Source organism: Onychomys torridus, chromosome 6 (assembly GCF_903995425.1).
Source record: "Onychomys torridus chromosome 6, mOncTor1.1, whole genome shotgun sequence".
NCBI classification, from domain to species: Eukaryota; Metazoa; Chordata; class Mammalia; order Rodentia; family Cricetidae; genus Onychomys; species Onychomys torridus.
Genome location: NC_050448.1, coordinates 110,639,730 through 110,666,239, shown reverse-complemented (window position 1 = coordinate 110,666,239; position 26,510 = coordinate 110,639,730). Strand labels below are relative to the sequence as shown.

At 45.1% G+C, this 26,510-nt stretch overlaps 1 protein-coding gene and 1 non-coding gene across 3 annotated transcripts in view; both read right to left on the bottom strand.

Annotated features, from left to right (window-relative positions):
* The window catches only part of Manba (mannosidase beta), an 82,979-nt gene extending 57,969 nt beyond the window's left edge, over positions 1 to 25,010 (bottom strand). For both annotated transcript variants that reach the window (XM_036191081.1, XM_036191082.1), the window contains exons 1-4: positions 24,769 to 25,010; positions 6,787 to 6,881; positions 2,765 to 2,870; positions 1,875 to 2,045 (exon numbers count right to left, since the gene is read on the bottom strand). In XM_036191081.1, the coding sequence (XP_036046974.1) occupies positions 1,875 to 2,045; positions 2,765 to 2,870; positions 6,787 to 6,881; positions 24,769 to 24,945 (549 nt within the window). In that variant the 5' untranslated portion in view covers positions 24,946 to 25,010. The remainder of the gene's footprint in view (positions 1 to 1,874; positions 2,046 to 2,764; positions 2,871 to 6,786; positions 6,882 to 24,768) is intronic.
* Positions 13,025 to 13,157, bottom strand: LOC118586440. The gene has a single exon (XR_004945327.1). It is a non-coding gene; the product is annotated as a small nucleolar RNA SNORA71 (small nucleolar RNA).
* Positions 25,011 to 26,510: the final 1,500 nt, after the last annotated feature.

Sequence of the window (26,510 nt, the reverse complement as noted above, 5' to 3'; positions counted from 1 at the left end):
CTCGCTGCAGTGCACAGAACATGGGGCTCGCTGCAGTGAAGAGAACGTGGGGCTCGCTGCAGTGAAGAGAACGTGGGGCTCGCTGCAGTGCACAGAACGTGGGGCTCGCTGCAGTGCACAGAACGTGGGGCTCGCTGCAGTGCATAGAACATGGGGCTCGCTGCAGTGCACAGAACGTGGGGCTCGCTGCAGTGCATAGAACATGGGGCTCGCTGCAGTGAACAGAACATGGGGCTCGCTGCAGTGCACAGAACGTGGGGCTCGCTGCAGTGCACAGAACGTGGGGCTCGCTGCAGTGCACAGAACGTGGGGCTCGCTGCAGTGCATAGAACGTGGGGCTCGCTGCAGTGAACAGAACATGGGGCTCGCTGCAGTGCACAGAACGTGGGGCTCGCTGCAGTGCACAGACCACTGACGTGTGCCCTTGTGCCTCAGTCACTCCCTCGGTCTCCCTCTGGCAGATGCCGGTTCCACACTCCCTTCTGCTCTACCCCAGTGTTCTTCCTCACCGCAGGTGCAGAGCCAGAGGGCAGAGACTGGCCCCCTTGAAACCGAGAACCAAAAGAAATGCTTCTTGAAATTTGTTGACCTCAGTATGTTGCCATGGTGATTAAAAATGACTGACACAATGGCAAGAGGGGAGCTGACAAGATGGCGGCGCCATCTGTGCTGGACAGAGGAGGAAGGAGAATCAAGAGAGGCTTTCTGTTGACGTGTTAGAGGTAGAGGGTCAACCACTCGAGGAAGAAGAGTAACGTTTTCCCTGCCTCTGCCTCCCGAGTGCTGGGATTAAAGGTGTGCACGCCACCCCACCCCCAGCACGTTTCCTTCTTAAAAACTAAATGTCTCTCAGAACTCTGGAAGCAGAAGCAGGAGGATCTCTGTGAGTTCAAAGCCAGCCTATTCTATATAATGAGTTCTCGGCTAGCCAGGGCTATATAGTAAGACACTCTCTTAAAAAACAAACAACAAAATCTTAATGGTACATACAATTATAATACAATAACCACACATTCGTATAAATTCAAGTCCTGTAGAACAGACTAAATTTCAAAGAAAAAAAAATCATCTGTGGATAATACCTTTTTATTCTTTTTCGTAAGATACTAGCAGTAAAATACAAGAACACCTCAGAAAATACATTTCTTTTGAGTAGGTTGCTAGTCACAAGAATCACTAATAAGTTTTCATATCTGGTAATAAGTTTGATAAATATAAATGTTAAAAAAAATAGTTTATAGGGATGAGAATGTAGCTCAGTTGGTAGACTCAGCTCAGGGATCTGCCTAACATGCACAGAGTGTTCCCTCCTCAGTACCTCATAAAACCAGGCATGGTTGTACACACTTGTAAACTCAGAACTCAGCAGAGAGAGCTGGGAGGGTCAGAAGTTGGAGGTCATCCTTGGCTTTGTAGCAAGTTTGAAACCTGCTGATGCTAGACGAGTCCCTGCCTAAAATAAAAATATAATAATTTATAAAGTTCTATTATAAGCCAGCCATGGTGGTTCGTGGAGTATTGCCAATAGTCCTAAAATATGGAGGGCTGAAGCTGGAGTATTGCCTCTTTTGGCAACATAGTAAGTTCCAGGCCAATCTAGAATGCAATATCAAGTTCAGTTATCCCCTTTGTGTGTGTGTGTGTGTGTGTGTGTGTGTGTGTGTGTGTGTGTATACCTAAATTCTGAAATATGCTTCAGGAAGAAAACCTAGAAGAATGAAGATTCACCACAAAAATTCAGAAAACTTTCTCTTCAGATCTTCAAGTCTGACTGAGGGATCAGGAGACTGAGAACCTTTGAGGTGTCCCTGGACGGAATCAAATAAGTAACTCACACACTAGCCGCAGAGCACATGCACTTGAAAGAGCATTACCTTTCGGATAAAGTTGACATGACATTCACCGTTCTGCTCCTTCGGGGGGCATTCTGGGGGCACCGAGTAGCGGGTGTGAGCTTTGCTCTGAAGCTCAGCATAGTGCACGGCTGACTGGAACTTCAGCTTTAGGGAGTTCATGTCTCTGACCATACCGGTGACATCAAAGCTCTGAAGCAGAGAGACAGAACACACAAACCCATGTGGAGGAAAAGGCTTGTGTATAAAAATGTAGATAAAGGCAGACTACATGAAAGACGCACGCAACAAGCAGATCTAGACTCGCCTCATAAGCTTCTCTTTGCAATAGAATTTAGTTATAACGCCAGTCTCCTGACCGAGCACAGGCTTCTAGGCTTCTCCTATTTTTACTGACAGAATTATGATCCCAGAGAAATATGCAGAGCAGAGGGTATCTTTAGCCCTGAAATGTCTGTTCTGGCTTGTGCACGCGGCCTTGAGCTGCCAGGGATTCCTGGACATTTTATGACAACCTGACTCTCTAGGATGCATAGTATGCATTTCTAAGTCATAAGCTATTTTTGTTTTCCAAAGCACACCCTTGAAACAGAAGGAAAATAAGAAGGATACAATTTCAGAAAGAATTTCTTTCAAAATTGTCTTCAATGGTCATTTTCCATGACATGCGGGACCACCAGAACACAGAGAAGTAAGTGAGCAGTAAAGCTGAAGCTGTGATTTACTTCCTCAAGGCCCTGCAGAACCACCATGGATTTACATCGCTCCTATCACCCTACCAACAGGGCACCCGAGAAAGACAGGAATTTACCCAGTGTTCCAAAGGCCTTGTACTTGACCCATGGCCGATTATGTGACAGCCTTCCCTATGTACACCAGGAACACAAAAGGCACAATTTTCATGTACTTACATATCCAGTGAACATGTTGTTTGTCTTCCCAATAATGACATTGTTGAACAGGATTTCTGCAACTGTATCAACTCCTTCAAAAATCAACTTTATTTTCTGCCATTCACTAAAAAACAATTAAAGATCTTAAAAGCATGATGTATAAAACATTAATTTAAGTCTCTTTGTAATCAGTTAAGAACTAACAAACTAAATATTTTAGAGGGAAATATACACCTTTAACTGGCAACTTCCATCAAATTTCAGGTGTATGGGATGGATGTATCTGTAATTTCTTTGAGCAATCCAACTCATTTTTCTGCATGATGTGTCAAACCATTGGAATAAAATCAAGAGCACAAATTATAATTTCAAAATGAGTTGATTTTTCCAGAAACTTCAGCGTTCTTAGGTAACACACACAAAAAAATCTGTCAAAGCCATTGCCTTTGCTGACACGATCCAAGAGCACACATTAACCACCTCCTTTTATCCATGAGTGAGAATTTTGTGTTCATTACTCTGCTCAGCCTTGTAAACAGACATTTCCTGTCCAGACTACCCGATCCCAAGTAACCAACTCAGAGGCTGAACATGAATTATTAATGCTCTGCCAATAGCTCAGGCTTGTTACTAACTCTTACATTTAAATTAACCTATTTCTATTAATCTAGGTATTGCCATGTGGCTTATGGCTTTACCTGTCCTTTAGCAACTCTTGCTTCCTTGGCAACTGGCTGGCATCTCTCCCATCATTCTCAGTTTGGCTTTCCTGCCTAACTTCCTGCCCAGCTATCAGCCTGTCAGCTTTTTATTAACCAATGAAAGTAATACATATCCATAGTATAGAAAAGGATTGTTCCACAGCACAGTCTCACAGGCACAACCTGGGAATATGAAGAGTTCATAGTCTGGATGGCATCCAAGCCTAATACTCGGGAATCAAACAGAAACTTCTTGATCTATTAGACAAAGACTATCAGAGGCTTCAAGTAAGGAAGACTTCAAGAAGAAAATAAGAACTCAGCCTGGCAGTGGTGGCACACACCTTTCAACCTAGCACTCAGGAGACAGAGGTAGGTGAGTTCAAGGTTAGCCCCATCTACAGAGTCAGTTCTAGGGCAGCCAGAGATACACAGAGAAACCCTGTCTCAAACAAAACAAAACAAAAAATAAAAAAATAAAAAAATAAAAATTTAAAAAGGAAAGAAAGAAAATAAGAACTCAGAGAAGTTAAACAGACTGTGACATATCCAAACATTGGAATACTATTCAGCAATAAAAAGGAATTGGGTGATTATGAATGCTACAACACTAATGAACTTTGAAGCAATTATTATGTTTAGAAAAAGAAGCCCTTGTCTCTGAAGTGCCAGATCAGGTAAGTCTACAGAGAGGGAAAGTGAGTTAGTTACTGGTGGTCTGGCCTGGGACAGTGGATGGGACAGAAATGACAGCAAATGGGTAATGGGCTGTGGTTGGGGTTTTTGTTTTGGGATTTTTGTTGTTGTTTTTGTTTGTTTGTTGTTTGTTTGTTTGAGGGAGATTTTTTTTGTTATTGCTGTTTTGTTTTGAGACAGGGTTTCTCTGTATAACACCCTGGCTGTCCTGGAACTCACTTTGTAGATCAGGCTGACCTTGAACTCACAAAGATCTGCCTGCCTCTGCCTCTCAGTGCTGGGATTAAAGGCGTGCACCCCCACCGCCCAGCATGGTTATATTAATTAGGGTTTCTATTGCTGTGGTGAACACCATAACCAAAAGTTCCTTGAGGGGAAAAGGGCTGGTCTTAACTTATAGTTCCCAGGTTATACTCCATCACTGAGGGAAACCAATGCAGGAACTCAAGGCAGAAACTTGGAGGCAGGAAGTGAAGCAGAAGCCACGGAGGAGTGCTGCTTACTGGCTTGCTCCTTGTGGCTTGTTTGGTCTGCTCTTTTATACAACTCATGAACACATGTCCAAGGGGTTATTACCCACAGTGCGCTAGTCCTCCCACATTAACTATTAATTAAGAAAGTGCTCCCACAGGTTTGCCTACAGGCCAGTCTTATGGAGGGATTTTCTCAGTTGTGGTCTCCTCTTAGATAACTCCAGCTTGTGTCAGGTGGGGGTAGGGGAGGACAGTGGTGATGGCCGCCGAATTCTGCAAATACACTAAAAACCATTGACTTGTACTTTAAGTAAGTTTCACGTTACACAGATCAGAGCTCAATAAAACTTTTCATAAAGATAAGTAGAAATGCCTAGAACCACCCTACTGGACAAAGTCCTAAGAGCATCAGTTCCTTTAGAGAGGAAGACTTTTTATTTGGACACACCCTGGAGCTGAGGAGATTGAACACAGCCACCAGCAACTTTCATGGGGGCACCGAGAAGTTGGGGCTTCATTTAGGAAGCAAAGAAACAGACTTTCTATTCCTGAGGAAAAGCATTTGGAGAATGGAATGATCAGAGACTGAAAGGCAAATGCCAGACACTGGATTCCACAGCTTCTGGGCAAAGTGGGGACTGGAGACTGAGGAGCGGCTCCACTAAAAGAAGCGGTGGGGAAACATTTACAAACTTAGAAATAATGCAATGAACATAAGGCAGGGGAGAAAAGAATGAGGAGGCAAAACCCCATCCCTAGGCACGAACTTGGGAGAGGTGCCTCAGTGTTACATGAAGAAGCACAATGCGGAGATCAGGGTGTAAAGCTAGTTTCAACAGGGGAAGTCCGCTGCTGGATTTGGAAGGCATTATGTTCAACGTGAAATGGGATTTTATTTTCCCTTTTTTGAGACAAAATCTCAGGGAGCTCAGAATGATTTGGAACTAACTATGTAATGGAAGACAGGATTTTTGTGAGAAATATTTTAAGCGTTATCTGAAAATAAAAGCATAACACACAGGAGCTCCATGATATTGATCATAATATTCTGGCTTGTTTTTCAGCTCTGGGCATTGAACTCAGGGCTTACTCACACTAGACAAGCTCTCTACCTCAGTCTGTGGCTTTAGATTTTTAAAGAGATAACAAGTAGTGACCAAAATGCTACATACAAGGTAATTTTTAAAAATTAGTAATAATGGTGACTTATATACTTGCTTACATTCTGCTTCACCTAGAAATATTTTCTCAAAATAACAGAACATTACTGAAAATAATATTTGTACTTTTCTTCATGGCCCCAAGATGTAGTATAAGGTCAAGGTCATAGTGCCAATGGTTGTTTAACACTACACACACACACACACACACACACACACACACACACACACACAAAAAAAAAAAAATGATGTATATCTGATCTTACTAATAATACTATAGTGCCAAGGACAGAATGTAATGTATAAGGCTCTGGATCCAACTACCATTCACACACACACACACACACACACACACACACACAGACTTGTGGTGAGGGAGGCCATGGAGATACCTTAGTCAGTAAAGTAAAGCACCGGTCATGCAAACAGAAGGATCTGAGTTCAAGCCCCAGACCCAGGTGGGCGCAGCACCTGCCTGTAGTTACTGCATTGGGGGACCAAGAAAGGAGGATTCTTGCAGCTCATTGGCCAGTCCAGCCAAACTGGAGAGCTCAAGATTCAGAGAGAGACCTTGTCTTAAAAAGCAAAGTAGAAAGTATTTGCTTAAGTCACCTGGCATGTACCTTTGACCTCATACATATGCACATACACATGCATGTTACACATACACACATAAAAGAATTAACAAAGTGACTGCTAATCAATACATTCTCCTAGTTACTGGGGAGGTAGAAAGGAGGAAATTTATATAAAAGAACTGACAGGATTTAAGTGGCTCCAGTATACCCACTGGAGAAATTATTCCCTCAGACACACTGTGGATCAGTGGCACCATCCTTACATAGAAAACAAAAAAGAAATTGTATAATCACTTCAATGACACAAAGATATAATCTGATTTAATTCTGACATACAGCCTAAGCAGACAAACATAAAAGAAAATCTCTGGTAATAATATAATATATGTATATATACAATATATGATATAGAATATACAAACATATACACACCTGACATTAAAGGGGGTTTTAAATTCTGTGCTGTAGGTCCAGTTATCTAAGGAAATCCATCTGTAGTAAAGGTCATTATATCTGTAGTATGGATCCTGTTGGTACAAGGTAAACATTAAGATCACATTAATCTTAGATTTATGATTAAACATTAGATCACTAAATACGCTAAAAATGAATAGGTAACGAACAAAAGCTATTGATTACCTAAAAATTAATGAACTCTTGGTCTAGGTAAATCCGACCATTAACACTAAGAGTGTGGGTGGTAGCTCAGAATCTGAAGGCAGAGCCCAGTGGTGGAATGCTTGCCTGATGTATACAAGCCCCTGAGTGTGATACCCAGTGCTGTAAAGCACCACAAATGCAGGAGAATAGCCAGCCATATATCTGAAATGGAAGAGCTCTGGAATACAAATAATAAGTTAATCACCAGAGAACATGCCTGAGGATAGATACTGGTTCTCTTTGTATTGGTTGTTTTTAATTTTATACGTGTGTGTGTGTGTGTGTGTGTGTGTGTTCATGCATGCACACATACATGGGGGTCAGAGGACACCATGGGAGAGTCAGTTCTCTACTTCCACCACGTGGGTTCCAAGGACTGAACTCAGCCATCAGGCTTGGCAGCCAGCACCTTCATCCACTGAACCTTCTCTATGGCCCTGATGCCTCCATTACAACCAAACACAGAACCTCCCCAGTATTGAAAGCAAACGAAAACCAGAAGCGATGCAACACACAGCCTTCCTCTCCCAAGGCCCAGTTCTTTGGTCACTGTTGCCACTACCCCAGATGGCCTCCAGGGGGAGCACATCTCCTCTACTACTTTTCCATGCTTTCCTGAGTGAGCACTGAAAGGGCCTGGGTGTAGTACACTCACTGCCAAACTCACAATATTCAGCTTTCCTGTCTCATGCACGTTAACAACCTGCAAACCGTGGGTTTGCGTTTGTGCGGCAACCAGACAAGGACCATACACATGGCTTGTTGCAAAGGCATGAAGACCTCACTTGATTCCCTAGCACCCCCATACAAGCTGAATGGAGGGGCTGGAGGGATAGCCCAGCAGCTAAGAGCACCAGAGGACCAGGATTTGATTGATCCCAGCACTCAAATGGCAGCTCACAACCATCTGTAACTCCATTTCCAAGGGGCCCAATGCTCTCTTCTGGCCTCCCTGGGCACTGGGCACACATGTGGTACACAGACATATGCATCTAGGCAAAACACTCATATACATAAGATAAAATTTTTCAATCTAACCATTTTTTAAAGGGCAATGAGGCAAGCTTTCCAAGGCTATAGACATACCAGATAGAATAATCATAGCCACCCTAACTTTAATACAAAGGAAACTATTTATAGAAATCTATTATCTAGCCACGTGGTGGTGGTGCATGCCTTTAATCCCAGCATTTGGGAGGCAGAGTCAGGTAGATCTCTGCGAGTTCCAGAACAGCCAGGACTGTTACACAGAGAAACCTTGTCTTGGGGAGAAAAAAAAAAAAGGATAGAGGGAAGAAATCTATTATCTAGACCAATCAGTAATTAAAGCAATATATTTTTTTTAATCTAATCCACTGGGGCTGGTGAGATGTCTCACAGTCAATAGTTCTTCCTGCTCTTGTGGAGGACCCCAGTTCGGTTCCCAGCACTCATATCAGGCAGCTCACAACCACACGTGACTCCGGCTCCAGGAGACCCAGTGCCCTCTTCTGACCTCTTCAGGTTCCTGAACATAAGTGGTACACACAAACTCACTAAGTGCATGTGTATACACACACACACACACACACACACACACACACACACACACACAAATACATGAAAATTTAAAATCTACCCTACTATCAGATTCCCTCAAATTGTCCTCTGTATCGCTCCACATAATATGTAACAGTCCAAAGGACCACACCTCAAGGGCAAGCTAGGAAGGATGACCTACTGAAATAAACATGTCCATGATTTTCTCGAATCTCACCCTTTCTAAAATCATCGATTGGCATAATCATGTTATTCTTCCTGAACCCCCATGAAACAGGGTTCCCAGCCAATTCCTATGACTGAAAACCCAACACCTCCTCTCCACCCAACAAATAAAATAGAAGAGTCTTACAGCGTCTCTTAGGCAGGACTGTGCCCAAATCAGTATGAAAGTAGTGACGGAAGATGATTAATCATCACCCTTCTGCACCCCAAAAAGACCTTTGGGATCCCAGCTCCCAGGTGGGGAGTAGGAACCGTAAAAAGCAGCATCAAAGTAACATGAAAGACACCAGTTTTGAAGAGAAAGATAAAGCCATTCCTTACCCTGATGTCATCTAATAAAGAGAGCATGGCTGGGCAGTGGTGGCGCACGCCTTTAATCCCAGCACTCAAGAGGCAAGACAGGCAGATCTCTGAGTTCAGGCCAGCCTGGTCTACAAAGTGAGTTCCAGGACAACCAGGGCTATACAGAGAAATCTTGTCTCAAAACCAAAATCAACAAAAGAAAAAACAGAGTATGCACAAAATGTGTGTATCTGTGTGAGAGTGCACGTGTGTGTGTGTGTGTGTGTGTGTGTGTGTGTGTGTACTCACATGTGTGAACGGGATGGAAAGGAGTGTCAGCAGACCATACACCACATGGCCAGATGCACTGGTGCTCTTTATCAGTTCACCCACTTCCATTCCGTTCTTCGGAGTACCTTTTCCATTCTTAATAATCCATTTCGAACTTAAAAGACATGACATTTTCTTTATCTCTGCTAGTTGCCAAGAATTTCACCTAACCTGTACCAATTTTCTATTAAATTCTAATACAATTTTTTTCTTAAGCTTCAAGTAATAGTAAGGTGGAGAGTGATAGAGGAACACCCTGTATCAACACACTGGAACACACAGAAACACATACACATGCATATGCCACACACACAAAAAAAAGCCTTAGTGAGCTCAAGCCACGCCCGTGTTTTATCCATTATGCATGGCTGCTTCATGCCCCAGTGGCGGAGGTAAGCAGACAGGACAGAGACCAAATGGTCCCCAAAGCCTGGTGGTGTGTGTTCAGACCTTTTACACACACATCTGCCACCCCCGGCCCTAGGTGAGTGACCACTTGCATGTTCACAGATTCTGTTCCATTTGAACATCCAGCCCCAAGTTCTCTCTTGCATCATCCCTAGATCCTTCTTTCCTGCCCACTCCCCATTTTCCCTTCCTCAGAAGGGCTGTTCCTCAGGGAACAGAACCAACAGTAGTAGATGTGAGCAGTGACCAGCAATTGGTGAGGAACACAGGTCACCTGCGAACATAATCGTGGCGGCAGAGGAGGAAGGTGGCAAGGCACCTGGGCTACTGATAACTGTCAGCTTGACTCAAACTTAGTCATCTCTAGGAAGAAGGAACTGCACATGAGAAAATGCCTCCATCCAATTGCCCTGGAGGTAAGTCTGTGGGGGTACTGTCTTGGTTAATGATTGATGTGGGATGGCCAGGTCCACTGTGGGCGATGCCATGCCTAGGAAGGTGGCCTTGCTTGTCTAAGAACTCAGACAGAGCAAGACACGCGCACCAGTACGCGGCATTCCTCCAATGCACCTCCAGTTGAAAGACTCCCGGAGGAGATCTTCCCTCAGGAGAGACCCCGAACCCAAGGAACACGCCAAAACCATCCATCAGATGCAAACAGCAAGAGGGTTTATTTGAATACACAGGTACCTGGGGCGACAAGTCTCTCGGAGGACTTGCGCGCCTTCCTAGGGAAAGGGGGACTTTTTATAGGATCCCAGGGGCAGAAGCACGGTTACAGAAGCGAGAAGCATAGTTACAGGGTTCCCATTGGTTGATTCAAATAAGGCCAGGGTGAACTTGGGGACATATCTTTAATTTTCAGAAATGTGCTGTGTGTGGCCGACCTGGCCTTGTCTAGGGTACAGTGGCTATTTTCCCAGCCCAACTGTCTATTCCCCAAGGCCGGGTGGCCCACCATAGATATCCTGTTTTGACTCAACGGTTTCTCTCCCAAGGCCGGGTGGCCGACCATAGTTATGAACTCCTGTTTGGCCTTCTTCCCCTGAACCGCAGATATCCTGTTCTTTATGTTTAAGCCTTGCAAAATGGCGTTACAGCAGTCAAGCTAAAGCTATTGTAGGGGGTCTTTCACAGTGTGCTTCAGTTCTTGCCGTAGCGTGACTCCGTGGGTTGTAACTTGGGATGCATGTGCTGAGTAGTTTTACATCAACTTGACACAAGCTAGAGGCATCTGAAAGGGGGGAGCCTCAGCCAGGTGTGACGGCGCATGCCTTCATCCCGGCACTTGGGAGGCAGAAGCAGGGGGATCTCTGTGAGTTTGAGACCAGCCTGGTTTCTTTAATCATCAGCACCCAGCAACACGTAGTGATTTCCAGGATAGCCAGAGGTACATAGTGAGGCCCTGTCTCAAAAAACAAACAAAAACAAAAGGAGCATCACTGAGAAAATGCCTGCATACGATCAGGCTGTAGGCAAACCTGAAGGGCATTTTCATAATTAGTGATTGATGGGAGAAGGCCTAGCCCATTATGGGGGGTGGGGGGAAGAGCTCTGAGCTGTTGATCCTAGGTTCTATAAGAAAGCAGGCTGAGTAAGCCGCAAGGAGCAAGCCAGCCAGTAAGCAGCACTCCTCCTTGGCCTCTGCATCAGCTCTGGACTCCAGGTTCCTGCCCTGTTTGAGTTCCTGTCCTTTGATGATGATCTATAATGTGGAAGCATAATCCAAAACTAAGCCCCTTTCTCCTGAAGTTTCTTTGGTCATGGTGTTTCATCACAGCAACAGAAGCCCTAACTAAGGCAGGGCTGGGTGTTATTTCCTCAGGGGCAGCAACTCCGGAGTAGAAGAAGCCGCCGCCAGTGTCATCTAAGTTCCACTGAAATGAGAGCTGAATGACCATGCTTGACTGGTAGTGGCCATCTGGGCAGCTGTCCAGGGTTCCCACCCATAAAGAAGCACCATAGTATCCCCAGGGCAGTACACTAAGATCAAGATTCCTATCTGTGACACACTGCTCCTAAATAGGGTGACTTGATAAGCGGCTGTGGAAGAGAGTAATACGTGAAATTTAATGCTACCAAACAAGTTTTTATTTTAAGTTCTGCTTAATGGTGAGGCTCTGCTAAATGGTGTGTTTAAATCACAACTAACTTGCTTCCTTTTTTGCTCTTTCTGGATACAGGACTGAGCCTCTCCAGTGAATAAACACAGATAAATATTTGAGGACGCAGGCTGGAAGAGAAGCTTAATTATTAGCTTGTCCAAGTGTCTCCACTCAGCCCTATTTATAACTGCTCTGTGGACTTAAACCAAGATAGTTAAAAATATCAGGAAAAAAAAAATACCAGGGAACTGTGAGGGCAGCTCAGCCAAGCACCTCAACATCCCGAGACCCAGGACTAGCTGGCCATCTGTCTAGCAGGCCTTGGATCTCCTTCCTGTCTCTCGGCTACTTGTAGAAAACTGCATGGTAAGCTTGAGAAGGCAATCCTGCTAGATTTATTATCTCTACACAAACAGAATTTACAGGTTAATTTCTCCCACTTGGCTGATTCCAACTTTTTCATTTTACTGGTTTATGTGTGTGTAGGGGGGGAGACAAATTCCATGACACACGTGTGGAAGTCCAAGAATAACTTGGAGTTGGGTCTTTCCTTCCACTGTATGGGGCTCAGGGATTGAACTCAGACCATCAGTCTTGGCAGAAAACACATTTATCCTCTGAGCCATCTTGCCAGCCATATACCAACGCGCTCCCCCTTTTTAACTAGTCTATAAGCACAGTTGGAGATGTGGCAGAAGTTAGCTACAAATTCAATGGAAAAGTTCTTGTCATTCCAGACACTAGCAGATGGACACGGGGTCAGGATATAACCGTCTAAGGGGTTACCATCAAGACTCTGTATGGAATCTCCCATGCCTGAACCAATTACTAAAACAAGTAAAAAGTTGTCCCATGATGCTCTGAGTGGGTGGTGTCTCCAGTTACACTTCATGTGGTGGTCATGCTGTCTGACTGGCTCTCTGATCCATACCTTGTAAGCACTCTGTTCCAGCCTCTGCTTGAAAGCTGAGGGTTACTAAACACACACGGCAGAGACCAGCTGAGTTTCTAGAAACAGGATGCCAAGCTATACAGACCTGGTCATGACATGGCCTGGCACTAACTATGCAGCTTCCAAAAAATGCTACATTGGTATACCAGCTGGCAGAGAGAAATGGGAAGACGGGAAAGTTCCAGGCTTCGGAGGGGTCAGGACAGAACACCCCAAACTCAGGGAACGCATCTTTCAGCATCCTTTCCCTGTACTACTAATGACTGAGACACAGGCAGCCAAGACCGCTTTCGAATGCAGGGGTATTTCAATCTTTTGATATTGTAATGTAATGTAATCACCGAACTCCACATTCAAGAACTGTGCAATCAAATTGAAAATAAATAAACAAGTCACACAGAAATGTCTCATAAAGTTTTAAATAAATTTTCCATTCTGTGTTAGACCATACTCATAGTTATTTTTGTGGCAAATGTAGCCCATGGACCACAGCCTGGACATATCTAGATATTTGGCAAAAATTATGGGAGGCTCGAGGCCTCCAAAACAACACTACCGCCATTGCCCTTGGGGACCTACTATAAACAGATGGTAAGACCCTATTTCTTAAGATGCCACAAACATGCTACAGTATCAGCTTACCAGGTAAAAAAAAAGCCTACTGGTACAAGGGTGGCATGACAATTAGGAAGGTAACCAGGAACTCTGACTGGGTTCTGAGGCCTGCTCCACAGGAGTAAATGCCTGCTTGGTACTGAAAACCAGGTCCGAAGCTCATGGCTTGAGAAGCCACACATTTTTAGATTTGTGCTATGCTCAGCTTTGGTCACCGAAGCGTCTATTTGCAAACAGCAGGAGTTCATGCTGAGACTTCCAACTGGCTAAAGTGCTGAGAACAAGTGACTAGGAAGTGCTCAGTCCTAAACAGGACGTTTACATCAAACCCTGCCTTGGTCTTTATGGCTGTATAAGACACCATGGACAAGCTGGGGCTAATGGTTCCAGAGTTTAGATTCCATGACCATCATGGTGGGGAGCATGGCAGCAGGCAGGCAGGCAGGCAGGCATGGTGCTGGAGCAGTAGCTCAGGGCTTACATCTTGATCCATAAGCATGAGGCAGAGAGTGAGAGACCCTGGGAATGGAGTGGGCTTTTGCAACCTTGAAGCCAGCCCCATGGGCACACCTCATCCAACAAGACCACACCTCCTAATTCCTCCCAAACAGTTCCACCAAGTGGGGACCAAGTATTCAAACATACCAGCCTGTGGGGGTGATTCTGAGCCAAACCACCACAAACCTTCTCCTCCACGGATCAGGGAACATTTCAAAAGAAGGGATGAAAAGAATGTAAGGAGGGGGAGAGAGCTATGAACTGCTGTCTTCTGGACAAGCCATGGCCATTGTACTCATGAACTCACTGTAGTTATGGTTACCTTCATAGGACCTATACAAAACCATGCCAGTCAAAATTCTAGCATGGATTAGGGAAGAGTACACAAGACCCCCGGGCTAGCCGAGGAGCAAGTGGTAGTTATAGCTGCTTGGAGAAAGAGTTATTTTTCTCTTGGGGTCCGGGTACAGTGGATGCCCCACACTTACCTGTGTGGAAGCAGCACTAATTGGGCTCAGTGAGTTATTTATAAAAGAGGAGGAGGAGATGAAGTTGGGAGCGGAACATGTTGAGAATATCTGGGGGCAGAATTGGAGAGTGGAGTAAGGGATGGATATGATCAAAATGTGTTCTCAATGAATACATCAAAATTATTACATTAAGAAAAATTAGAAAGGCCATTATTTTGGATGGAGCCCCAACAGACCAGACCAATAGTTACTCATACTCACTATACATCATCAAAAAAACTTAGGGGCACAGACAGATACTCAAATAGACGAGATTTTTCCCAAAGATAAAAGATTCTAGATCACCCGAGTCAGGGCAATAATGGTAAATTTTGACTATCAACTTGATTGAACTATGAAACCTTTGTGACATTAGTGAAGCAAGCTGTGAGAGAGACCACAAAGAGGATCAGTTTATAAGAGAAGACACACCCTAGATGTGTGTGTCACGGTACCACGGACTGAGTTACAGACTGAATAAAAAGAGGAAAAGGAGGAAGCCAACTAGCTACCAGTATTCCCTGCTTTCTGTGTCCTGGCCAGCCCACAGGAGGGGAGGCTCAGCCACATATTCCTGTCCCACTAAATCTGCCATACCCACCCTGCACCTAACCCATGGACTCTACCTCTCAAACTGTAAGCCAAAGTAAAGCCTCCTAGATTGCTTTATGTCAGGGTCTTGGTCACAGTAACCAGAAACATTCCTACTCCAATAAATATCCTCTCTGCTTGAACTCTTGCAAGAGAAGTAACCTGGTGTTAGCAGGCCCATTTTGGACAAACAGTACTACATAAACTAAAAGGCATTATGTATAGCAGAGGAAGAGAGGGAGCAGACAGCTTACAGAATGGAAAAAAAAAATTGTCAGTTCTATATACTTGGGGGGGGGGGGAATTAATAGCTAAATATATAAAGAACTACAAAATTTAAACACCAGACCAAAACTGCCAGTCAATAAATGGGCCAATGAGCTAAAAAGACAGCTCTCAAAAGACGCAATATAAATGGCTGACAAATATTTTAGAAGTGTTCAGCCTCCTTAGTCATCAGGGAGATGTGAATGGCAAGTACTTGGAGGTAGGGTGGTTCAGTGGGTGAAGGTGCTCGCTGCTCAAACTGCAAAGCCTACATTCAAGTCCCAGATTCCACAGTGGAAGGTGAGAACTGACCTCTGACCTCTACAGGCATGCCCCATGGCCATGGCACGGTCAGGCACAGATATGCACAACTGCCCCCCTCCCCATAAGTAAATATTGAAAGTTGAAAATTTAATTGAAAAAGTCGTCAGTATAGCTGTCATTGATAAAACACATGCTGGTGAGAATGAGGGGAAAGAAGGGCCTTCAGTCATTGCTGGTGAGGATGTGAACCGTACAGCCACTGTGGAAACCACTGTGGCGTCTTCTCAAAATGCTACACACAGATTACCATATGCCCCAGATACACCCCGATTCTGCACATCTATGCTTACTGCTGCCTTACTCACACTATCAAGGAAATTAAATTCCTAGACGTCAACCAACAGAAGACTGACAATTAAAAGATGGCATATATATATACAATAGAACTTTGCTCACCTGTAAAGAAAAATTAAATTTGCAGCAAAAATGGATGGAACTGGAAAATATTACACCAAGTGAGGAAGACTAGGCTCAGAAAGCCAAACACTGCATGTCCCTGTGCAGATCCTAGAGACTAATGTGTGCTTACATGTGTGTATGCAGGAGAAAATGTGTAGAAGTCAGGAAACTGGAAAGGGGTCCATGAGAGGGGGTTAGAGGCTTTGGGGAAGGGATAGACATGTGACAGGACAAGTTGGGAGGGGACGGAACACCCAAACTAAGCACTCTCAAACATGCCAGAGCAAACCTCTTACTTTGTATGCTGGTTAAAAATAAAGTAGGGCCAGTGAGATGGCTCAGCTGCTAAAGGTGCCCTCTGCCGAGCCTGACCACCTGACCTCAATGGCCAGAACCCACAAGGTGGAAGTATGAACTCCCACAAGGTGCCCTCTGACCTCAACACATGCACCATGATGCACACATGCCCACATGCATACAAACACATTCACACAAAATAAATAAACAAATGTGTAATTTAAAACTTTAGTAAAGTAAAAAAAGATTTTTAAAAATGCACACATATAGAGTACAGGCTTGAATCCCACACATACACACATTAAATGTGCCCATATGCTAAAATAAAATAGTTTAAAAAAAAAAAAAAAACACACACTTTTGGTTCTTTCCTGGAACTCACTCTGTAGCCTAGGCTGGCCTCGAACTCACAGAGATCTGCCTGCCTCTGCCTCCCAAGTACTAGATTAAAGGTGTGTGCCTCCACCGCCCAGCTACTTTTGGTTCTTAATAAGGGACTATATTATGAAAAAAGTTTCAGAGGCTTAGATTATATTTATAATAGTTATTCTAAATGTTAATCAAGCAACATAATTTGGCTCCAGATTAGCTGACCGGCTTTGAGCCACATTAAAAATTTGAGCCCTGCTTAAAGTGAACAGCAGTTCAGGGACACCTCTCCTGACCAAAAAAGAGTCGTGCAAGCCGCTGCGTTTCTAAGCAACCCACAAGTCCTCAGACTGATATAGCCCAGCCTTTAAGGTAGGCATTCACACCTACATAAGGAACATGCACTGCTGAGTACCAAGTTGTAGAGAAAGAACCTAGAGCTCCAGGAGAAGAAGTGGGTTTCTAAGGGCTTACACTTTTCTGCCCGATATGCAGCAACAGCAGCAGTAGCTAGAAGATGCTGCTGCCTGTGGCCCTGGGAGGCAGGTACTGTTAACACTCCCATTTGTTACCACAGAATCCGAGGCTCAAAGTCAAACAGCTGTTAAACAGTGGGACAGTGACTCACCCTAGAAAAATCTGGCTCAACATGCTTAACCATGACCCAGCACTTAGCTAGCGTCACAGACACTATTGATAATTTCAGTGTCAGTGTAAATTAAGAGCCATGAGACAACCATGCCATATGTGAGTCCCTGAGTGAGCTATTTGCAATTGATATTTGTCATACTTACATCATCTAACCATGTGAAGTAGCATGTGATGTTGCACGTCTATAATCTCATCACTTAGGAAACTGAGGCAGGAAAGTCACAGCAAGTTCAAGGCTACCTAGTGAGATCCAGGTCAGCCTGAACTGCAGAATGGGATTCTGTTTTAAGGAAAAAAAATGAGATAAAACCAAAGCTGGGTGTGGTGGTACGTGCCTATAATGCAGGCACTCAACAAGCTAAAGCAGGGGGATTGCCGTGAGTAAAAGGTGGGGCTGGGCTGCATAATGGGTTCACGGTCATCTTAGACTACACAGCAAAACACGGTCAGAGGGACAGAGAGGAACCTCGGCTTCCCCGTTTCTTTCTTAGCCTCTCCACCTGCATTAACTCTAGCTCTGTCACACACTGACACATGCCATGCCATGTGCGCCTCCCCCTGGCTTCCATTGATACACACACAGAGGCAGTATACACACAGACATTTAAAAAGATACTTAAAAGTCACAAATATGTGTGTGCATATAACCTTTCATGTGCTAAGTACTAATGTGCTAATATCCATGGGATGCTAAGCTAACGCAAACCACATGAAGGTACTAATGAGGCCCATTCAGAAAATGGTGTGTTCTCCAAACTTCAGTTGTTCCACTATCAACTTTCATCTTCACCTATAGTCCTTATTTCAAGGACATTTACTTACTTACCTTTACCCAAGTGCATGGGAATAGCACAAGAGTGAATCTGAAAAAAACGTTTTTCTAAAGTCCTTCTATTTGTAAATACTGCCTCCATTGACCATACCTCTAGATGAAAAGCAACTAAAACTCAGAGACCTCTTATTCTTCTACCAAAGGGAGTTCAATTTAACAGGGAAAACAACACAAACCATTTTCTTAGTTTACTACTGTACGCCAAGGTTCTGCAAGGGGCGACATGGGTCACAGATATAGGGCTTAGGCCTCTGACTGCAGTGCAGAATCTAGTTCTGGTGCTGGAGCTCAGGAAGGTTAGGACAGATGCCCGAGCAATTGTTACCCAGCAGAAGGGTCAGGCCTGGACTGTGCTGCACCTCCTCCAAAGAGACAGCAGCTGCTTCTGAGATGAAACCTGAAGGTACATGAAGCCAAGGTGGAAGAGACAGCGGGCTAGTCAGTTTTGAATATCTGAATTAGCCAGACTGGCTGTGGGATACATGTGAAGGGCAGAAAACATACATTCAGAGCCAGCAAGATGGCTCAGTGGATAAAGGCACTTCTCATCAAGCCTGAGGCCCTGAGTTCAATCCTCAGAACCCACATGGTAGGAGAGAACTGACTCCTTCAAGTTGTCATCTGACCTCTGCTGTGGGATAACCCTTCTGTATGCTGTGAATATGTTTTATTGCCATTGGTTAATAAAGAAGCTGCTTAGGCCTATAGCAAGGCAGGATAGAGCCAGGAGGGAAATCCAAGCAGAGACACAGGGAGAAGACACAGTAAGAGCTAGCTAGTAATAAGCCTGAGCCATCAGCCAAGCACTTATAATTAATATAAGCCTCTGAGTGATTATTTAAAAGCGGCTGTGGGATGGGGTAGGATGGTGAAAAGCCTCTGGTTACAGACCTCTGTATGTGCCCCATGGCTCATCACTCACACCCCTGCAAAAAATAAAAAAATATAACAAAATTTTCTTAGAAAAAAAAGAAAGAGTAGGAGAGTGGTGGCACATGCCTTTAATCCCAGCTCTTGGGAGGCAAGCAGATCTCTGTGAGTTTGAGGCCAGCCTGGTCCACAGAGCTAGTTCTAGTACAGCCAAGGCTACACAAAGAAACCTTGTCTCAAAAAACAAACAAAGAAAAAAGAAAAAAAGAAAGAGAAAGAAAGAAAGGAAGGAAGGAAGGAAGGAAGGAAGGAAGGAAGGAAGGAAGGAAGGAAGGAAAGAAGGAAGGAAGGAAGGAAGGAAGGAAGGAGAGAAGGAAGGAAGGAAAGAAGGAAGGAAGGAAAGAAGGAAGGAAGGAAGGAAGGAAGGAAGGAAGGAAGGAAAGAAGAGAGAAGCTTTGAAAGCCTGACTATCTCCCACCCCTACCCCCATACCCATGCACCCCACACCTATGCCCCCTTCCCCTCCTCTGAGATGGAGAAAGGAATTATTTCTCAAGGACCACAAAGAGTGGGGAGGTAAAAATGCTTGGAGCTGTTCTTGGCACAATGTAAGCATCCAGTTGTGAGACCTAGCATTTCTATTTGCATAATGATCTAGAAAGCTTTCTAAGACTTATCAAGTGACATGTTAGTATAAAATAATGGTCATAGAATGTCATCATCTGTGGGAGGAGGAGACAGACACATCTAGATAAGATGCATACCTACATATGTCTATAAAGCAGAGTTCACAAGACATTGTTACTTGTGGTTGTTTCTGAGAAAGAAACTGGTGATCTGGAAGGCAGGCACCAGGCTGGGCAAAGGTGTGGCTGTGCTAGCCTGACAGCCAGGGTTTCCTCCTAGAACCCACGGGAGATGGGGAGAACTGATTCCACTGAGCCAAGTTGCCAGCACCATCAGCCTTTATTTAGATAAAAATTACTAAGTCCCTTATGCCTATACACGTAGGGGTGGGTGATTCTGTAGAGGAAACTCTTGGACAGTCAAGGTCGGTCACAGAGCCACTCTGTAAATATAAGCCATGAGCTCAGGTACAAATCACTGATGCTCTTTTAGGCTCCTCTTGGTGCTACTGCTCACATCCAGTGTGTAAACAAACCCAGCTCTTGGTTCTCCATTTAATAGGTGCACCCACAGACTACCCAAGTCAGGTGTGCTGGCATGGAATCCTGGCACTTGGGAGACCTAGGAAGAAGCTCGCCTACAAATTCAAGGCCATCCTGGGCTACAGAGTGAAACCCTGCTTTGAAAAAACAAAAACAAACAAACAAACAAACAAACAAACAAAAACCAGGGAGGGCCAGCAAGATCACTCAGTAAAGAAAGGCACTGGCTGCCAGCCTGACCACCTGAGTTTGATCCCTGGAATCCATTTGGGAAGGAGATAACCCACTTCTGCAAGTTGTGTACACACACAGAGAATAACAAAATGAGACAAGAATAACAACAACGAATCCACAGAACTATTCTCTTCATTTCCCTGCTCCAAGACAGTCTCTTCATTTCCCTGCTCCAAGACAGAAGTCCCCAGGCCTCAAGACAGCGAGTGTCCCACAGCTGACCCCATGCCTCCCTCCATCTGTGAGCACTGGAGCCCGGACAGTGGCCTCTTCAAGGTAAAACCAACTATGCCTCTCCAAGCCAACGCACGCAACAGTTTCCCATCTTGTGATGAATAAAATCCACAGTGTTCCATCTGTGGTCACACCTTGGTGATCTTGGAACTCATCTTCTCTCCAGGGCTCTGAGTTTCCTGGTCTCTCTGTCCTGCTTACTTTGGATGGAGCCTGTGAGGCATGTCCTTCCTCCTGGGTTACTCCCACTCTCTTCTTTCCCAGGCTAAAACTGTACGTCTCCTTTACAAATGAAAAAGTTCTCTGCTGAGAAAAATCCATATAAAAATGGTTACCTCCAGCCACTTGAAAAACAAAACAAAACCAAGGGTTGGAGAGATGGCTCAGAGGTTAAAAGCACTGGCTGCTCTTCCAGAGGTCCTGAGTTCAATTCCCAGGAACCACATGGTGGCTCACAACCATCTGTAGTGAGATCTGGTGCCCTCTTCTGACCTGCAGACATACATGCAGGTGGAACAGTGTGTACATAATAACTAACAAATAAATAATCTTTTAGAAACTAGCAACTTTCCAGCCTTCTCTGCCTTTTATCTGCTATTTTTTTTCTTCAGTGTACCCCCTATATTGTAATTTATTAATCTTGTAACTATCTCTTTAGAATGTTCACTAGAGTAAAACTTTCTTTACTGTTGCATTTCAAGCACTTAAAACAGTGTCTGCTACAATCTGAGGCACTAAATGAATACACGGTAATTAATCAGACAAATGGATAAAGAAATAAATGGATTTCCCAAGATAAGTGTCAAGTTCATGTCTGGTCCAGTGTCTGAGCCAAACGATAGACTATTCTCAAGGTCAACACCAAACAGGGATGTTATAATAACACAGGGTAGTGATGTCACCTCGCTCAGCTTGGATAAAGTCTTCTTCCCCAGTGCACCAACGGCCCTTCTCCTACCTCACTGCCACTAAGGACTCCAATCCACTTTGTCTGAATTTATCTTTTCTAAGAATCTGTGAGGAGGCTGCAAGGCCTTGTCAGTTACCCCCACGAAGAAGTGTTTGTTCGTTATTTCACAACCCAAGCAAGTGTCTGCAGTCAGAAGTAACGGGGTTTTTTCTTGGTAGGCAGCCCTATTGGACAATCATCTGATTTGCTAAAGTTATGATTTCCTGGTGGCTTAATTCACTTAGTCAAAGGAGGCAAATCGAGAGTCTGCAGATGGGAACCAAAGAAAGCTGAGGCCTGCCACATGCACTTGGGTTTTACAGTCTTTATTATTTGCATACAAAGAATTCGGTTTCATTCTGGCATTTCTTTCCAACATTTTGTTTTAGTTGCTTCTCTCCCCCTCCTCCCTTGTCCCCTCCCCCTCCTCCCTCCTCCCTTTTCCCCTCTCCCCTCCCCTTCCTCCCTTGTCCCCTCCCCCCTCCCCCCTCCCCCCTCCTCCCTTGTCCCCTCCCCCCTCCTCCCTTGTCCCCTCCCCCCTCCTCCCTTGTCCCCTCCCCCTCCCCCCTCCTCCCTTGTCCCCTCCCCCCCCCCCTCCTCCCTTGTCCCCTCCCCCCCCCCCCTCCTCCCTTGTCCCCTCCCCCCTCCTCCCTTGTCCTCTCTCCCCTCCCCCCTCCTCCCTTTTCCCCTCTCCCCTCCCCCTCCTCCCTTTTCCCCTCTCCCCTCCCCCTCCTCCCTTGTCCCCTCTCCCTTCCAGTCACTCCTTTCTACTGTCATGTTACATGTCACTTTTTACCTTCCCCTGTTCAATTTGTTAACCAAGAATAAATACACTACTTAAGTTTCAGAAAGATTTACCTAAAAAGTACACTGTAAGTTATAACATTCACTTTCTTTCTGATATATGGGATGAAAACCACAAAGACAGACAGACATAGACATGCGTACCCAATCAGAAATTTTACATAATCCTAGTTTGACTACTTTACCATTTAGGGCAACTATAAATGTCATCATAACAGTCAAAGACAGTGTATGTGTGTGTGTGTGTGAGTGTGTGTGTGTGTGTGTGTAGGATAACAAGTTACAGGTCACCCTAGGATACCTCATGAATTCAGGACCAGCCTGGGCAACTTCATGAGACACTGCCTGAAGCTAATAAGCAAACAAACAAACAATAAATAAATAAAGGTATAATTATCAAAATGCCCTAATTTTAGCTCGTAGTGCCGACTCTAGGCTATAGAGTCAGGGCCAGCCTGGCTTAGGACTCCATCTGTGTCAGCTGGCTGCTGTATGATACTGGGCATCTTCTCTAATGCTCTGAGAAAGGAATGTCACGTTTACTCATACCCTAGGAAGCCTTAAAAGCTGTGTGGGCAGGGTGCTGGGGACATAGTTCAGCTGGCAAAGTACTTGTCTCACAAGGAAGACCAGAGCTCAGGTCATATCTGTAATCCTGGCAATGGGAGAGTGGATACCGTGCCCAACTAATCTAGCCAATTGTTGAGCTCTGGAGAGACCCTGTCTCAAAAAATAAGGTAAATATGACTGATGAAGACACTCAACCTCAATCTCTGGCTTCCATGTACACATACATAATAGACACACACCTGTGTGTGTACAGACAAATGTGTCCACGTATACCACACACACAATTATGCAGGTTTAGTATGCAAGTCAGTATGGAGGTTCTTCAAACCATTAAAAATAGTGATACTCTGTCTCAAAAACAATAAAAATTTAAAATTAAAAACAAAACTAAGACTAGACCTACACTACAATCCAGCTGTACCACTCAGTATGTACCTGAAGGATCCTAGAGCAACATACTGCAGAAATACCTGCATATCCATTTTATTGCAGTATGACAGTCAAGTGACAGAACCAGCCCAGGTGCCACTAACAGACAAATGGATAAAGAAAATGTCACACACACACACACACACACACACACACACACATACACACACACATACACAAACACACACACACATACACACACATACACACACACACACACACACACACACACACACACACACACACACGCACACATCCATAAAGAAAAATGTAATTCAACTGTGCATGGTGATGCACACTTGTATCTCCAGCCCAGGAGAGGCAGGGGCAAGACGATCAGGTGCTCAAGGTTACCCTCAGTTTCATTAGGAGTCCAAGGCCAGCCTGAACTACTCGAACTAATGTCTAAAAGGGGGGGGGGGCAGTTAAGAATAACAAAGCCAAGGAAATTTGGTCAAAAAAAAATGGAAATAGAAATAATCACATAGGTAAAATAAACCAGACTCAGAAAGACAAATACGAAATGGCATGTTTTCGCTCATGTTGAGTGTAGCTGTAAATCTATGGATGCATATGTATATAGGACACAATAATAGAAAGAAACTACTTGGAAGGAGGGAGGGATCAACTGAGTAAGACCAAGAAAATGTGAATATTAGCAGAATACATGGTGCGCTCACATGAAAAATGTCACCATGACACGGCCCATTACACTGTTGGATGAATATACCCCATTTAAAAAAAAAAATCAAAGCGTTGTTTAGGTTTTAGGACTGGGGTGTAGTTCGATACAGGTACAGTGTGTGCTTAGCATGCTCATGGCTGTGTGTTTCATTCCCAAAACACTCACACACAACCCCAACTATTCAGGCTTTACATGAGCACCAATAAACCGAACTTTATTCGTGACTTCCCAATCCCTTGAGTTTATTTCAAACTACACTCCACGAGGCTTCAAAGCGAACACGAAAACCCGAGACGCTATAGTCAATGAACTATGATTAACTAAGGGCTCCTACAAGCAAGCGCCCAGATGATTGAAACAGTAACCCTGTCCTTAGAGAGAGGTAAGTGCTCTTATCAAATACTTGAGTGGAGAATCACCTCAGCAAGTAGACAGCAGACGTACTGTTTGTTTTCTATAAGGCAACTTCCGCCTCTCAGGGTCACCGATGGCCCAGCGAGAGTGGCTAAGTGTCCACAACTGGCCTGAACCCCCACTGCCAGGTCATTTCCCCAACTGCCCACAGCAGCACAGACCGACCTAGACTGAATGCATGGAGGGGTGGCAGCAAGTCCTACCTGGATCAGCCCACGCTGGTACAGGGCGCTGTGCACGCAGCCCGGGACAGTCCCCCGTAGCTTCAAGGAGCCGTTCCTGTTGCTCACCCGCCAGCTGCCGCTCAGGCTGTAGCTACGACCGGCCGCCACGCAGCACGGCCCGCACAGCGCTAACAGCAAGAGCAGGTGGAGGTGCATGCTGCCGGATAGCAGCAGGGACCCGGCAGTGTCGCCCCAGCCCTCACCGAGGCTTGGCCGCTCTGTCCCCGCCCAGAGCCCGGGCCCGCCCCCAGGTCAGCTGAGCACCTCCTGCACCCTTGCAGGGAGGGGCTGCGGCGGGGACCCGCTACCCGGGTGTAGGCAGAGCTCAGGGCCAGGGTTGCTGCGGCCTGCGCGCTTCTGCAGCTCCGGCTCCCCGTTTCAGGTCGACGCTGTAAATGAGACAGCAAAGCGACAGAAAAACCTGGGAAGCCGAGCCTGACCATTTGGGAGACTATAGGTGCGCGTCCTCAATCGTGCGCACACCCTGCACGGGGAGCCCTCCCGCTACGTCTGCCTGGAAGATGGTCCCAGGCCACAGGGTCTGCCAGGCTGAACGCCCCCTCGATGAACCTGCTGCGTCTAAACAGTGCTATCTACACACTCGTAGGGTTGCTTCCACGGTTTGCTGAAAGGCTCCATGTGCTCTCTGTTAGCCGTGGCAGCATCATGTCCTAAGCCCTGTGGAGTTATTTCTGGGGTTCCCAGGAACTTGCCTTAGTGCTACTGGTGAGCCTGAAATCCCCTCCCTCGCTGCAGTAGGATTGGGCAAGCAACGGAACTCCCACCTCTTGAATTTAAAAAATGCAGACACTTGTTTTGGATGCACAGCCCGGGTTCTTCCTCTTTTAAGGAAAAAAAAAAAACATCCCATATTTGTTTTCTTATTAATTTCATGGTTGGAGGGGATTCCTGCCACAGCATGGAGGTCAGAAGACAAACTGTTAGAGGAAGTTACTGGAGTGCTCATCTTCCACCGCGTGGATCCCAGGGACGGAACTCGGTGTCAGGCTTGGAGGCACTCTCCTTTAACTGCTGAGCCATCTCATCAACCCCTGAGTTCTTCTCAGAGATCTCCACTTAGGTGAAGCCAGGATCTTAGGCCACAGAAAAGAATTTCAGAAAGTCCATGTGAAGCAAAACTTAGTTATCAAGAAAATATCTTCTCTAGCTTGAGCAAGGGCGTTGAGAGAAGCCTAAGAAAGCAGGACAATGCCCAGTCGAGGAGGTTCAGACTTCTCAAGACAGAAGGCAAGCCTGGGTTTTGAAGTTGGGGTTTCATGTGGTTTTGAAGTTACACTGTCACCTGGCAGTGGTGGCACACGCCTTTAATCCCAGCACTCGGGAGGCAGAGGCAGGTGGATCTCTGTGAGTTCGAGGCCAGCCTGGGCTACCAAGTGAGTTCTAGGAGAGGCACCAAAACTACGCGGGGGAAAAACCCTGTCTCGAAAAACAAAACAAAACAAAAACAGAACCAAAAAAGAATGAAGTTACACTGTCTAAAAGAAAGATTAAGGGAGATGCAGGTGTGGGTAGTGGCTCACACCTGTAACTCCAACAATTGATAAACTGAGCTGGAAGCCTTTAGTTTGAGGCTAGCCTGGGATACAGAGGAAGTTCCAGGTCGCCCTGGGCTTGAGCCAAACGTTGCCTCAAAAAACTGAAAAGAAAATACATTGGTATGCTTATTTTTATCTAAAGAATTTTTCTTCAATGAATGAGGT